This window comes from Scophthalmus maximus, chromosome 11 (assembly GCF_022379125.1).
Source record: "Scophthalmus maximus strain ysfricsl-2021 chromosome 11, ASM2237912v1, whole genome shotgun sequence".
In the NCBI taxonomy this organism is placed as follows: domain Eukaryota; kingdom Metazoa; phylum Chordata; class Actinopteri; order Pleuronectiformes; family Scophthalmidae; genus Scophthalmus; species Scophthalmus maximus.
The window spans coordinates 6,630,485-6,646,380 of NC_061525.1; the positions used below are offsets into that span (position 1 = coordinate 6,630,485).

The 15,896-nt window shown below is 47.9% G+C and overlaps 1 protein-coding gene across 1 annotated transcript in view; it reads left to right on the plus strand.

Annotated features, from left to right (window-relative positions):
* cdon (cell adhesion associated, oncogene regulated) overlaps nt 1–15,197 on the plus strand; it is a 31,428-nt gene extending 16,231 nt beyond the window's left edge. The window contains exons 7-19 of the mRNA XM_035623371.2: nt 69–338; nt 3,520–3,791; nt 4,402–4,576; nt 6,152–6,268; nt 7,007–7,210; nt 7,615–7,796; nt 8,626–8,731; nt 10,418–10,540; nt 10,812–11,003; nt 11,667–11,962; nt 12,088–12,167; nt 13,197–13,459; nt 14,491–15,197. Of these exons, the coding sequence (XP_035479264.2) occupies nt 69–338; nt 3,520–3,791; nt 4,402–4,576; nt 6,152–6,268; nt 7,007–7,210; nt 7,615–7,796; nt 8,626–8,731; nt 10,418–10,540; nt 10,812–11,003; nt 11,667–11,962; nt 12,088–12,167; nt 13,197–13,459; nt 14,491–14,645 (2,435 nt within the window). The 3' untranslated portion in view covers nt 14,646–15,197. The remainder of the gene's footprint in view (nt 1–68; nt 339–3,519; nt 3,792–4,401; nt 4,577–6,151; nt 6,269–7,006; nt 7,211–7,614; nt 7,797–8,625; nt 8,732–10,417; nt 10,541–10,811; nt 11,004–11,666; nt 11,963–12,087; nt 12,168–13,196; nt 13,460–14,490) is intronic.
* The last annotated feature ends 699 nt before the right edge of the window (nt 15,198–15,896 follow it).

The window sequence follows — 15,896 nt, forward strand, 5'->3', positions numbered from 1 at the left end:
GCAGTTGCGTGGGGACCTCTGCAGCCAATGGCCGCGGTGAGGTTAACGTCTCGTCCTCTCCTCCACAGAGCCTGTGTCGGTGGTGAAGGGCCTGAGCGACCAGCTTGTCCCTCCTGGCTCCTCTGCGCATTTCACCTGCGCAGCGAGAGGAAACCCCTCCCCGAACATCACATGGCTGTTCAACGCCGACCCCATCGCGCCATCGCGCCGCTTTCAGATCTCCGGATCGTCGCTCGTTATCTCAGACGTGACTCCGCGGGATGCGGGCGTGTACCAGTGTCTCCTGGACAACGGGATCGGCTCGGCACAGTCGCAGGGAATGCTTACAACACAATCAGGTAAATATCCATCAGTTGACGATTTGATATTTGCGTTCGGCCTGATAGCTGAATGGTCAGTGCGCATACAGTAACACGTGCCCATATGGCTTGAGCAGCAGGAGACAAATAAATGCCCAAGACAGTTTAGGACAGGATATCTTTATTGGTTCAAAGGTTTGGCACAGCTACTGATTATTTTCTTTACTGAGGTACCGATTGTCAAAACATAACTCAAAGCATCATGCACTATGTCAAATAGTGAAAAAAGGCCCTCACAAGTTCCCAGAGACAGTCCATTGCCAGATATTCAAAAGATTTTTCGGTTTTACAAACGCAGCAAAGCACTAAATCCTCACGTTGAAGGAGATGGAACCAAACCTACTGTTTTGTGGGTTGGGATAAGACTTTTCCTTCAAACGTGAGTTTGTTTCGTGACTTGTCGAGCTAAACACACATTGCAGATACAAAAGGGATGAGAAGAAAAAATCTTGCAGGTGCCAGAAGAAGTAAAGCCTTCTGCCAGACAGGTTCTCTGTGGGCCTGCATGTACAGTATCTGCAAGGGAGCCCTCGCTCTGTGTGCACGCGTGTGTGTGTGTGCGTGCGTGCGTGCGAGTGTGCACGTGTTTGTGAGGCTGTTAGGAAAGGTTTGGCCAAGGTCGCCCTCCTCCTGAGCCTTGAACTTCGCTTGAGCGTGAGAGTGAGCTTTGTGCACGCCGTCGGGGATAAGCCCCCGGACGCTGGAATGTAAAGGAGTAGCCATGGAGGGTTATGACGAGGACCAGACCACCCAGCTGTCAACATCATACACAACTGCCTTTTATTTATTAACACATCACAACCCTCCCCCGAGCACCCCCCCGCTCCTTGCCTTCCCCCAGATGCTCGGCTCCAAGGCCCCATTCCTCAGCTCAGCCCTTCTATCTGCAGAGTGATTAATACAGCTGCATGTGGTACACGGGGAGGACAAATCGGACGGGAGGGCTTCACCGCGGAACAGTTGCTCCCCTTCCACAGGCTGCGGGGAGAGGAATGAGCTTTTTATATCTGTTGCCGCAGTTCGCGTTGATGTACAAAAACAGAACGTGAGGCTGATAAGCAGGACGTGCCCAGAAGAAAGTAAACACTCCGAGGTCAGTTTTGTATTTTTTGAGGTACCAGGCACCAGGGCTTATCAAACGCCCTTTGCATTCAAAGTAAACCGTGCCGTCGGTGTTTGCAGCCTGTTGTCGTAATTAATCACAGACCGCAATCTGATATATGTTTTGGTTTTCACGTTTTCTATTGCTGTTTCCATCACCGTGACAACTGCCGTGCTTCCATCCGTTCAGTGGGACGCGCCACAGGGGAGATGTGGTGCCCTTATACTCTGCCACGTGACCGACTGCTTCCTCCCTGTCATTCCCATCGACACGCACCGCTCCAGACAGGCGGACGTAGCAGAGAAATATAGTTTCAGCAGCGTGTGCTGAGAGAGATTATTTGATTGACAGGGAGTTAATCAACAGTTTTGCTTTGCTGAGCAAAAAAACTTGTTGTACAACTGTTTTCCGATTTCATTAAACAAGCTTATTAATTGAGTAGTTTATTTTAACAACAGATAGATAAAGAAACATAGTTGCAGTCCTTTCACAGCTGCCACCTGCTTTCTCCATCAGGAAGGAACTGTTTTTCCATCCAGACCATCACTTCTGCAATAAAAAAAACAAACTTCTATTGACCTGCGCTCTAATAAGTTGAGCTCTGTCCAGTCTGAGACTCTTGTCTCGGCTGTTAATCCTCAGTGATTTACTATCACATATACTCCCAGGTTTGTTCCCCTCTAATGGACTGACCTTTCTTCGGGGATGGATGAGCCACACCGCTCCTTTCCACCATGACAATGCCGTGGCCTTAAATGCCTCCTCCTGTGTCAGTGTGATGGAGGAGGAGCTCCCAACTGTGGTTAAGCTATGAGTCAGAGCTTTGGAAAAGGCGAGAGTGTTGGAGGGCAGAGGGAGGGAAGGAGCAGTGCGGAGTGTAGTGCCGGAGTCTGATTCTCTCCGGTATTTTAATGGTTGGCGTGTGGAATGTGTGGCAGCTGGCCGCGGTCCCAGGATCAGGTCTAGTGTTACCAGCTCTGGGCCTGTTTGTTTTGCAAAGTGAACCGGTGCCGCACACACCTACAACGCCCCCCGGATACTGGACCCGGGACCCTGCAGTATGCCCATGCGGCACGCCTCGCTGCCGTGACCTCCGTGTCCACTTATTCAACCTTTAATATCGAATTATGTTGCTCTCTGACCTCGGGCGTGTGGCTCAGAGTCGAGAGGTCCCTACTTTTGTGGGCAGCGCTCGGTGTCCTCCAAAGCTTCTGTGAAAAATTCCACCCCGGCCGTGCCAAACCGGTGTCAGCTGCAATAAGACTCCCGGCTCGCATGATTTGCCCAGGTGGACTTCTCTGGCTCGGGCCGAGGGGGTTTAATGAAAAAAACAAACAAAGCGCGATTATTCCGTGCAGCAGAGATCCAGGTTTTTCTTGTTTTTTTATGCAGATTCAAATGCTTGTTGCGAATGTAAAACTTTCCAGCACTGGTTGTCCTCTGTTGACGTGTGAGGCCACCTCTGTTAGTCACTGGCTAACGTTGGTGCCATTCCGCTCTAATTACATCGTGCTTTATTCAGTGAAGTCCAAACTCAGCATGACCAGGTTCTTAATAAAAGAACTAAATATTCACAGTAATGAAGGAGGCAAAGGAATTGTACAATAATCTTATTTAGGAAATACAGTATGTTAAAGACTAAAAAAGGTAGTCAACTTTATTTGCATAATCCCAAATTGAAATGGCTCCCAGAAGACTCAGCTGCTGTTGACATATGTCATGTTTTTATGTTGTAAATGTTGTTTCTCAAAACCTAAAATCCGTTCCTTGTAAAGATGTTTACACTTGGAGAAAGTTACTCAAGTGCGGTTTAGACACTGACTCTACAGTAAATGCTCAGAGTTTAGTTTTATCTGGACAAAGAAATGTTTGCATCGAAGTTGCTTTATTATTATAATATTTTCCATCTACATTTAATTGCATTTTAAAGGAGAACAATTTTTCACTGTTTGTTTGATTTTACCAGTTTGTACTAAAACTGTCGTGCATCCGGCTGAACTGTGAGCGTCTGTAGTTATGACCAGAGTTATATTTCATCTTTACATTTCTCGTTGACAGATCCACAGCTGGGCCCCACTGCCGGCGTGCTGCTGGAGGCCTCGCCGTCCCTCCACCCAATGCAAAGCGATGAGGGCCGCGACGAAGACGCAGGCGACGCTGGCGACGCGATCGATCTTCCACCCGATCGGAGCAGCGCCTGTCCCACCCCGGAGGCGCCGATCATCACCAGCCCGCCGCAGACTCACAAGCCCGATCTGTACGATCTGGAGTGGAGGGCGGGGCGCGACGGCGGCAGTCCAATCGTCGCCTACTTTGTCAAATACCGTAAGGTGAGGGGAACATTCTCGCCGCCGCATTTCACTCCTCGAAGACAGATTTCGGTTTTTACCACATAGGACGTGACCTTTCTCTCAAGTGCTTTGCACTAAACCATCTGAGAATGGGCGAATGTAATTTGTTCATTAAATAAAGTAGATATGGCCAGGACCTGGACTGACTGAAAGGTTGGTCATTTCCTCTTTAAAGTCCTAGTAATAAGCTCACCATGAACATAAAACAGCAGCGACACTAGTTGAGACTCTGTTGGCAGCGGGACTCGGTTTTGCCGCAGTCGGAAATTGTGACAGAAATCTCACAGGCACCGTTTCTGAGGCCGTCCCCCATTATTCAGGCTCGGAATTAGACTGAACCGTGGAGGATTATAGAGACAGATGATTTTGTTTTACTCTTCATTTTGAGTCATGTGTTTGTATTTGTCTGTGTGTGTGTGTGTGTGTGTGTGTGTGTGTGTGTGTGTGTGTGTGTGTGTGTGTGTGTGTGTGTGTGTGTGTGTGTGTGTGTGTGTGTGTGTGTGTGTGTGTGTGTGTGTGTGTGTGTGTGTGTGTGTGTGTGTGTGTGTGTGTGTGTGTGTGTGTGGCCGTCTGTCTGTGTCTGTGTCAGGTCGATGAAATGGGAACAGTGGTTGGGAGCTGGCACACAGTCCGTGTCCCTGGCAGCGAGAAGACCCTGCGGCTGTCGGAGCTGGAGTCCTCCAGTCTCTACGAGGTGCTGATGGTGGCTCGGAGTTCAGCAGGCGAGGGCCAGCCAGCCATGCTCACCTTCCGCACGGGCAAGGGTCAGTCCAACCTCTGGCGGAGAACAACACATGCGGAAATAACTGTCGTTAGCGGCGTAACTCCACTTGCTGTGTGCACTAGGCCGTGCGGTGTTTTGTCGTCATATTCCTGGGAATCGACTGACCATCGGAAGACAACACTTTCCCCTATTTTTCAATAAAGCCACAAGAGGATTAAGGACATTTTCAGCTGCCTAAAACATCAACAGTAAAAGTCAGGTTTTGGTGTCACTTCCTCTGAGCTACAGAGCATCTGGCAATTTCTGGACTCAGCACTTTGCACGTTGACGTTCGACAGACGTTCAGGAAGAAATTTATCGTAAAAAGAAGCAGACCAACAAATCCGTTAGCCCGTCGCTCGCAGTCTCACGCGAGATGATAAAATATGCACATCACACCACGTTTCGGAGTTAGTGTGTGAGGGAATCAAGTGTAGGTGCTATGCATTAAAACATGATGCTTTGAGTTATGTTTTATTGACGAGGAAATGCAGATGAGAAAACGTTGAGCTCGGTATCTGAGCAAAATGAAATGGTTCACGGTTTCAGTGGATCGAGAAAGAACAACAACTGAAGTAGGAGCAGATGATGAGGCAGGTTGAGGATGAGTGGATACACCAAACCTTCAAGTTGTCACACTACCATCACTTACTAACTATTAGACCAGTAAAAAATAATTTATATACAGCTGTATGCTGTACCTGAGGGTAGATTATACTTTTTTAATAATTACCTCCAACACATTATTCAATCCTAATCCTAAATTTGATCACGATAATAAAGGTTTTTTGTTTCTTTTTGAGAAAAAAAAAAAACTGCAAATGTGCCGAAAACTAACAATAATGCTCAAACCACAGCGGGTTGAAAAAAATGTTCCCTGGTCAAAAGTATGCAAAATACTGCCAAGAACCATGGATGTGATCATATCCCAAGGGCGTGTTTTTTTTTGTTTTTAGTTTTTTACTAAATGTTTCTGCACCAAAAACAAAACCCAGTCAAAAACCAGGCTCTTGTGACCACACGAAGCTTCACACTCAGCAGAACGACGACACTCTTTCCCATGAAATATTGGACTTTTACTCCAAAAGGTCTTTTTTAGGACTAAATTGCAATCATTAATCTACTTGTTCAGTTTAATTTTTTCTGTAAAACAGATCCTTGTTTCACAAGCTTTTCGCCTTTGCCAGAAACAATAAAAAATGTAGAGCTAAAATAATAAAATCACCCTTTAAAATCCACCATACGCAGTCTGTGTGGGAATGGTGGGTGAAAAATCTTTATGAGGTCGTCAAAATCATGACATCATCAGGTTTAGCGACGACCCAGCTAAAATATGTAAACTCCTAAATTGTTACTTCAGAATTAGTTGAGGTTTCCACATGCCTGCTGTGTTTCAGAAAGTTGTCGAGAGGAAACCCGAAACCCGGCCCTGATAAAACCAGAACAGTTTCAGAGCCAACATCCGGAGCTGTTCCGCGCGCTTGCCGTGGAACTGATAGCCCTGAAGACCTGTTATTCCTTGTTTTCTTACTCCCAGCTTTTTTCTCTTTTTTCCCTTTGGCTTCCTCCACCTCAGAGAAGAGCACCACCTCCAACAAGAATCCGTCCAAGCCTCCCGTCGTCCCGATGCCCCCCAAAGCCCCGGAGGACAAAAACCCAAACACGCACTTCGGCGTCATCATACACGACAGAGGTAGGTGGAGACACATTTCAGGGACTGTCTGCATTCTCCGGGGGGGTTTTTTTCCGCCGCCGCGGCGGCTGCCGGACTGTGTGCTGGATGTTGACTGCGGGATGTCCCGGGCGACGCGATGGGTCTTTCCGTCATGCGGATAGTTATTGTCGGGTTCATGACCAGACGGTGTTGGACAGATCTCCGAGCTGAGTGTTTAGCTGTGAGCTGTTTTGTGTCTGCGAGTAAAACAGTGGAAAGACTCTTTGGATGAAGGATGCTGTAAGCAGCGAGCTGTGAGCTTTCACACGACATTAGGGGTCAGACCCGATTATGTCTGTCTGTCTGTCTGTCTGTCTGTCTGTCTGTCTGTCTGCGTGTCTGTCTGTCTGCGTGTCTGTCTGTCTGCGTGTTTGCGTGCATGTTCTACTCAAATTACAAGCGAGCCTATTTTGCTGAAACCCAGTCTTTTCACTAACCCCCTATTCTCTGTCTCTTTCCCCTGCCCTCTCTAACTTTGTGGCTAAGAGCCCAGGCAGTAAGTACACATTCCTCCACGACATGCCACGTCACTGTGATGTGTATCTTTCCTTTTTTTTTTGTTGTCCTCTCTCTCTGTGAACTTGCTCCGTCCTCACGTGAGATGAGATGCACTTTGAGACGATTGCCAGCTCTTACTGATCTGTTTGTGTGTGTGTGTTTTTAAACTGGACTCGCAGCGGTCCGCACCACTCAAAGTTGTATTCCTTCATGTCCCAGTACCCGAGGCCCCCGATCGGCCGACCATCTCCATGGCGACGGAGAGCTCGGTGTACGTCACCTGGATCCCGAGGGCAAACGGCGGCTCTCCGATCACGGCGTTCCGCGTCGAGTACAGACGCGGCCGCGTCGCCGAGTGGGTTGTGGCCGCCGATAACATCTCACCGCTCAAACTGTCCGTGGAAGTTCGCAACCTGGAGCCTGGTGAGCTTTCGACCTCAGTCGAGTGAAGCGTGACATGATTCCTCTGCCCAGATCAGATGTTCTTGACCGTTTGCCTAGAGAGAAAAACTGTATAAGTAACAGATATTATTTGTACAGTCTGTTTCAACTTTATTTTTCATCTCTCGGTACACAGTCATCCTCAATCCAAAATGATGTTACCCCGTTTCACTGCTTCTTACAAGAGTGACTCATTCGTCCAATTTTCCTGCCATGATCAAAGCAACTAAGATTTGTTGACACTTCAGCACTAGATGATGAGACTAAAATGACTATCAGCTGACTGGGCCTGATGTGATTCATTGATCGATGCCTGTTGATGCTGTTCCTTTATTCCTCTGCACCGCTGGCCTGTAACTTTTTCCTCATTGCATCCCCTTTCTCAGGCTCTATCTACAAGTTCCGTGTTGTAGCCGTGAACATGTACGGCGAGAGTCCCCACAGCATCCCCTCCAAGCCCTATCAGGTGCCACAGGCCAGCCCGCGGATGGCGGACCGCCCCGTGGTCGGACCGCACATCTCATCCACGGATGCCATCAGCGACACGCAGATCATGCTGCGCTGGACCGTGCGTACACCACAGACACACACTACGCACACGCGCTGCTTTGGATCCTTTACTACGTTTTTTCGTAGCCGTATTCCTGATCCTAATTTTTGCAAGTAACGGTGAGGTTTAATTCACCAAAGCTGTTTTTAAGACATGGAAAATGTCCGAAAAACTGCGGAAAGCGTCTGGAGGAACATTTGCCGGCATGTGTCACATTTTGTTTTGGGTGACACATGCAGAACCGATAACTAGTGGGGTCGTGAGGAAATATCCCTAGATATATTACAAAAACGTGTATTGTATTAAAATCGCTTACTGCCCCTTTAATTCTGACTTAAAACCAAGTGCTCTAGGTCTGGTGTACAAGCATTTTGTGGCATAAAATGGAAAAGTGCAAGTACTTGAGTGTCTTTTTGCCACAGCATATCAAGTCATGTGGTCACTGCTGGCCTAGTGTGTGTCGTGTCTTTTCCAGCTGGCTGGTTCTCTGGCAACTGAGACCCAATCAGTCCTTTAGTTGTGCGGCCCTGCTGATTAGGGCTCTGCTCGAGCAGAGATTCGAGAGGCCCCGTACGTCTACGTTTTGTATTCTTCAAAGCCGTTTTCTCGTCCTCGCGGCAGCCGTTTGAGCTGCAGATGTATGCAGATTGTTTCCCTGCGTTTACTTAGCCTCAGACACTGTCATTATTCGCAGAACTCCAGACAGACGGTGTAATCGCGCAGTCCCGTACATCTGCCGATAACAAGCGCCGCCATCAGTCGCTGGAAAATGTCCCGTTGTCGTGTAATAATTGCCCACCGGATTGCTGAAGTCTATTTTAGTAATCTTCTTTCCATCCCCATCCAGTATAGTCCCACGAGCAACAACAACACTCCGATCCAAGGTTTCTACATTTACTACAGGCCCACTGACAGCGACAATGACAGCGACTACAAAAGAGGCGTGGTGGAAGGTAAGTCGAGGGGGGGGGGGAGTGTTCGCGTGTCTGTGTGTTCACTGCGAAATGAGTGTGTAGCCGGTGTGGAGTGTTTGTTGACAGCCTCATCCGCTCCCGGACGTTGGGCCCACGCTGTGCAGATAAACTGGGCCTTGGAAGAGGGTAATGGATACTCAGCGTCAGGAGCGGGGGGTGTAGTGAAGAGGGGCACTTCTGCTGTTTGATTTATAGAGAGCGCTCTCCCTGGGCAGCAGGGCTTTCCGAAATCTGTTTTTCATAAACGGTTGCCAACTAATGGGGCCAGATCTGAAATACGAGGCCTGGCCAGAGGAGAGGGGCTCAGGTTGCCGGTGGCGGAATGCTAACAGTGGAGCCTGGTACAGGAAAGGGAAGGAGGGATGTCCTCTAACTCCGCCCAGCGTTTTTTTAACATCTGAACGTTCGGCTCTCCGGCGTCTCCTCACTGTCTGGGACCTACTGACTGTGGGGTTTGGTGTCATGTCAGCACTGTTTTGGAGATTTGCAGGTGGAGAAAAGCCTCAAGGTTAACGATGACCAAAGGACATGTGTGAAGATGTGATGATAAGTGTGTTCCAGGCGTTCAATCATTGCGTTTCAGTGTGTAGTTATGACCTGCGTCCAATTGGTATCTGATTATTCAAAGGCAGGAACAAGACACACACTTTGAAAATGGCCAAAATTATCATTCAAATCATTAAATCGATGGTTCTTCTTTCAATTCTTTTGAAAACACGTTAATATGATATCTGCCTTTTGTAGCCAACGCGATACATTTACCTCTAGATAAGCTTTTTTTTGTTCATGAATAAATAAGTTCCCAAATGCATCGGTGTCTAATGCAGTCGACCTTTGCAAAACAAAATAATAACGGAATCACCCATGGAACTGTTTTTGATGTTCAGTATTCTGACCTTCAGGCCTGCTGTCGTCACTTTGGCCTCAGATCGTCTTCCCGTGTCTTGCATACTTGAAAAAACTGTGATTGAGCACAATTATGTGTTTATTGATAGGTTTTGTTTCTCACTTACAGCACATGGATAGAGTTAGCCTCAGCAGCAGGTTTCTTTTATGGTTGCCACTTACAAGAGCTAAAATATACCTTCCGGGGCGGAAGTAACACACGTGCGGTCATAAATTTTACTTTGTGTTGTTCAAACCTCCGCAAGAACAGCAACTTTTTTCCCCCACATTTGTTGGAAATTTAGCATTTACCAAGTTGGAGATCGTCGTCTCATCTGTGATTTCAGAACACGCAATAGTGCGATTGTGTGTGGTAGGGCAGCAGTGTGTGTGTGTGTGTGTGTGTGTGTGTGTGTGTGTGTGTGTGTGTAGAATGGGAATACTGGAGGCGAGCCAGGACAAACATCAAGCTGCCATATATGGAGCTCATCTAGAGTAAAGCAACTGTCTGGGCCCTCGTGGGACTGATGGAGCAAGAGAGAAGGGTGGCGGGGGGAGATGAAGCAAAGAGAAGTGAGGGGGCTGGGGGGGCGAGAGACTGAGAGCATGAAAGAACATGACCTCCACGCAAGTGTGAGGCATGAAGAGAAGGAGGAGAGGGCAGGGAATCGTGATTGTGAGTTTACTCAGGCGACGTGAGTCAACACTGACTTGTAGAGGAGGTGGTTTCTCACCTTTTTCTTTTTCCCCCTCCTCCCCCGGCTCTCCTGCCTTCTCCAGGTGTAAAACACTGGCACATGATTGGACACCTCCAGCCCGAGACCTCCTACGACATCAAGATGCAGTGTTTTAATGACGGCGGGGAGAGCGAGTACAGCAACGTCATGATCTGCGAGACCAAAGGTAACGGGACACAAACTGTGCCGCATGAGAAAACCACTTTCGTTTCGACCCAAACTATACTTCCGTCAAACGTCCAGGCATGTTTCTGTGAAGTCTGCCCGTTAAGTGACGGGTACGATCGCCATAATTACACACAAACACAAACGCACCGAGTTTTTATGAGGCCAACAACAATGGCCTGCATTATATAGTTTGGTACTGTGTCATCTTTTCTCTGCCGCTAGCGGGTAAGACGCTGTTCCTTACGTCTCGTCCTCCCTCTCTGCCGCAGCACGTCAGGCCCCGGGGTCGCCCAGCCAGCACCCCATCACCCCACCTGGCCCCCACCCGCAGGAGCCGCCCAGCCCCCCCGGAGGACTGCTCTACCTGATTGTGGGCTGCGTTTTGGGAGTGATGGTGCTCATCCTGCTGGCTTTCATCGCCATGTGCCTGTGGAGGAATCGTCAGCAGAACAACATGCACAGTGAGCTTAATGAGGAACTAGACCCAAAGATAAAATCAAATGCACAGTTGCTGCTTTCACTTGGAAGATGTTGCACGTGGCGTCTATCATATTCCACATTTTGAGCTCACTGCAGGTTTTTAACCAAAGCTCATGCTAAAATGAGTGTGCAGGACCAACAAACCAACCAAGAGTCAACTCCATCCCAGTTGTCTCATTTTTAACGATATTTGGCCCCGGCAGAGTGTGTGCAGCATATTCCAAGTGTTCATAACGCACATATGGTTCCCACAGAGCTCGCAAAGCCGTTTGCCATTGTTGGATGGACTTATTACCAGACCTTTTGGATCAGTGAACAATTGTGGTTTTGTAGCTTAAAGATTTTGGAGCAAATGCTAAGAGTGAGTCACAGGTTTTGTTTTTGGCAATACCTTGCCCAGGTTTCTGGACTATGCTATTTTTTATGAACTTATATTGGCAAATACGAACACAGTTTTGTCCAAACAGTGCAGCGTTTGATTCTACTTCTATACAAGCTGATTCGAAGAACATTGCAAAGGTTAAAACAAAATATAAAATGTCAATCTGTGCTTAAGTATTAAGGCCAAATATTGATAATATCTTAATCTTTCTGGTTGTTTCTGCCTCCTCATCACCTCCACTGTCTCTCTCTCTCTGCTGTAGAGTACGACCCTCCCGGCTACCTGTACCAGCCAGCAGAGATGAACGGCCATGTCCTCGAGTACACCACGCTGCCCGGCACGAGCCGCATCAACGGGGGTGTCCACGGGGGCTACGGCCACGGTGGCCCCATACTCCCCCAAGGGTGCCATCACCTCCACCACAAGCTCCCCAACGGTCTGGCGCTGCTCAACGGCTCCGGCGGCCTGTTCTCACCTGGCCACCCGCACGGCCACGATGGCACCCTGCCCCACAGCACCCGGGACTGCGAGCACTCGCACCCTCACCACCACCACAACGTGAGTTCAGACACCACAAAGTGGACCGGATGCCTTATGGCTTCATCCATGTTATACGAGTATTAACATTTATTATCAGATTCGTTTTAGCTTGGCTAAATCTGTCGATTCTGTCCTCTTGTCAGGGTGGAGGCATGTACACAGCTCTTCCCCAAACGGAGTCTTCTGATTGCATGAGCTGTCAGAACCTCTGCAATAATAACAGGTAAGCGAGTTAGTCTTTTTGATCCAAATGGGCATCGTGTTCATGGATTTTCAGGATTTTTTAAATTTTTTTTAAAGATATCTGCAAATAAGTTCCTGTTGATGGAGTAGTAGTGTCATCAAAATGAAAATACATGCCTGAGTTGCAGTTGAACCTTTTATGCTTTTGTGGATTTGTGTGCATAATTCATTGCTGGACGCCCAGATACCAGAGCTTTCTGATAACCTGTTAATGACAGAGATGACTTTCTTTTTGTAGCAAATTCTGTGTGATACCAACCTATTCTACTTTTTGTAGAAGTCTTAAAAAAGCGGATGTCGATAGCACAAGGAAAAGTTGGCCTGAGAACAATTCCACATTGCTCAAACTTCATAAGCTGCAGCTGAGCAAAAAGTGCCCTACTTTGCTTGTGTCCCCCTACTAGCCCCAAAACACACACACACATATACACGCGTGCACACACACACACACACACACACGGACACACATCGATTTGCCCTCCTGCTAGTCCTGTTTATGTACTTAAGGGTCCCCAGCATCACAGTTTACCCTGTGTGCACCCAGCCAGCAGACCTAATGAGCCCCGTGTTTATTTACCTCTGGCTGCTGGGAAAAGAGGGGGCGTGGCCACCGTCCAATCATACCGTACGGTTAAGAGTGAAGTTGAGTTCAGGCAAACGAGCGGAAGAATCGCTGCGTGCAACTGTCTGCTTTTGGGGGAACTTCACCCGAGAGCGAAACCACAATGTGTCACAGTTATTTAGAGGCAGCGAGACTGGACCTTTAATCTCCGGTTCGACTGTTCGATGCTTTTCGCAGCTGTGCACGAGCGCTCCAGTTGTGTCAGAGCTGTCATTGTTTTGCACGCTGTTCGGAGTTTTAGCGCAGGTTTTCTTTTTAGTGTTGGGTGAAAAGCCCCACGGATATCTACAGAGAGGGAAAAAAAACGGGGACGGTATGTGAAGCACCGCGGAGTGCACCTTATAAACGGTTGTCCCACTTTTCTTTCCATCTCCTGTCTCCGAGCAGATGTTACAACAAGACCAATGGCACTTTCTCCAGTGGCACTCTGCCTCTAATGCATCGCGTGGCGCCGTGCCAGCAGGACGGGCTGGAGATGGTGCCTCTGGGCCAGGTTTCGCCCCAGTGCCACGGCCCCAGTGGTCAGATGAACCCCGGTGACCAGGAGGCCGATGCGGGCTACCAGCCCGACGAGCACAGGGGGTCCTCGCCCTCGCAGCATTCCTGCTGTCTGGTCGGGAGCAATGAAAACTGTCCGGCGGACAACACTGGTGAGTCGCATTTGTGTACAAAAAAATCCCCACTATGTCTTTCTGTGCCCTGGCTATGAGATTTTATTTCATTTTTATAAAAACAAAATGTTTTTAAGGTAATTGTCGATAGTTGAATAATAATCTAAACATGAATAGTATTAATTGTGAGGTTATAGAAAAAAAAGAAAAAAAAACTATTGGTTTGGGCAGTAATGACCTTATGCCCTTATGTTCATAATGATAATAATTGTGCATTTAAGCCATTTTTCCTCGTAAGAACCCCGTTTGAATTGCTGGATGTTAGTGACTTGTGGCCAGTGAAACATTTGGTGATAGATGTAGGTAATAACACAAAAGAAAACAAATTAGAATCAGACTGACCAACAAGTTTTTACAGCCACACACATGAATGACCCAGCTGTGAACCACAGCGCCCGCTGCATTTATAAGCTTAGACGGTCGAAAAAGGGAGTTACTTTGGGGGAATGACTCTTATTTGCTGGGAAAGTCCAGAACATAACCCACAACGTGTCATTTTTTTAAACTTCTTGTTGCATGGACATTGAACAAATGAGATGTGACGTGTTGAACGGTGATATTTAGGCCGATTTTTGTTATCTCTGGACGGAGCCGGGGTGTTTCCACTGCGGACCATATGGCGTCACATTTACCAGACTGATTTCTTTGAGTGGCATCGACCTTTTCACCCAACCCTTGCCAAAAACAAGAAGTATACGTGTTTCGCAAAATGTCAAACCAGTTCTTTTGGACGTTAAAGCTGAAAAACAATTTTCCCCGGGTGTTAAGTGAAAACATTTATTTCCAGGCACTCGTGCCTCAGCACTATTGTGAAATCGAACTCTGACAGCTCTTGTATGTTTCCCAACAAGCAAGTTTTTTTTTTATATAATTACCAGTCCTCCTGTTATATGCAGACAAACTATGTAGCATCGCCACAAATTACACTGTGGGCCTCGGCAGAGTATGTGCTCGTCTTTTTTTAATATGAAGCACAAACCGAACCCTCTCCCCTCTCTCTCTGTGTGCAGCCGAGGAGGAGCTGGAGTGCGTGGACACGGAGGGGCCTGTGCTGTGCTGGGAGAGTCTGGGCCTGCCCGACTTGGACTGTGACGAGAAGCCTGGGTGGATCTCCAGCAGCAGCCTGGCGGGAGAGCTGATCCAGCCCGGCCCACAGCAGGTCTGAACGCGGCCCACGCACAAACGCGCTCCCCCTGCAATGTGGAGGGGTTTTTAGATGAACCAGAGACAGAGAGTAGAGCTGCGGAACGGATGAGGACCAGCGGCTGGATAGTCAGAGACACTGCAAGTTTCGGTGACGAGGACAGAACTGAACTGTTTGACGGACTGGGCCGGGGCGAGCGACGCGGGGAAAGGAGAGCGAACGGCGAGAAGGCTGAGAGACACGCGGAAGAGAGTAAGGGGAGCGTTGCTCAGAGACAGACTCTGTGTCCCACTGGAGGGAAGACTCTCATAAAAGATCCACACACAAAAAAGAACTCTTTAGATGACTTATTTATTTTTTGTAGTAGTAAAATATTATTTCATATGAATGTATCTGTTTTTAAAGAAAAAAAAGTTTGTCTTTTATATTATTTATGCCTTTTGGATGAGAAATACTTTTTATTTTTTGTTTTGTTTTTGTCCCTCCTGTTTTTCCACGTTCAAAGCGTGGAGATTAGCCGTTGTCCGTGTAAAGTTTTTGTAATAATATAAAGAGAAGATATGGAAGAGTAAACGACAACGAGGTGTCTTTTCCTCCCCACCTCCATGTTTAGTGCCTGACGAACGACCGCCAGAGTGAATTTCCCAGGCTCGGTGCGAGCCCATCGATATTTCTGGCAGGTCTTTGATGTGGGCTCAGCGATGGGCTGTCCCACTGCAGTGACCCCTGAACGGGGTGAACATTCCCGTCGCCGTTCAGCGTCAGGCCGCTGCTCCTTGCTTCACTGAATACCTGATAGCTCATCACTTTGCACCGAATGCACCGTTGCTTTGAGGGGACTGTTGACCCACTGGCCCCAATCTGCTCGAGAAGTAGGGGCGGGTACATTCAAAACAGAGTCGTTAAGAGTGAGCGGGGCCCCCTCGCGCATATATGTGCATGTTAAAACTGCTCTGCTGCTGGTTAACACACAATACTTCACGCAGATGAACTCAAATGAAATTCTAGTGCAAAATCTCCAGCCCCCAGGAAGGACTGAGTCTAACGCTTACGTTTAACAAGCTGCAAATGTTCCATTCATAAAAACAAAACAAAAAACCCTTATCCTCATAGTTCTGTTTCATCGTACCGAGACAGGACGTGGATGTTTTAGATTATCCAGAGCGAAGGGGGGAATTGTGTCGGAGTTTTTCCAAGCGCGATAGCTCCAGTGATTCACGCAGATGAAACACATTCTTCTCCACTTTCACTGTGTGAGAGGCCGTAATCTCA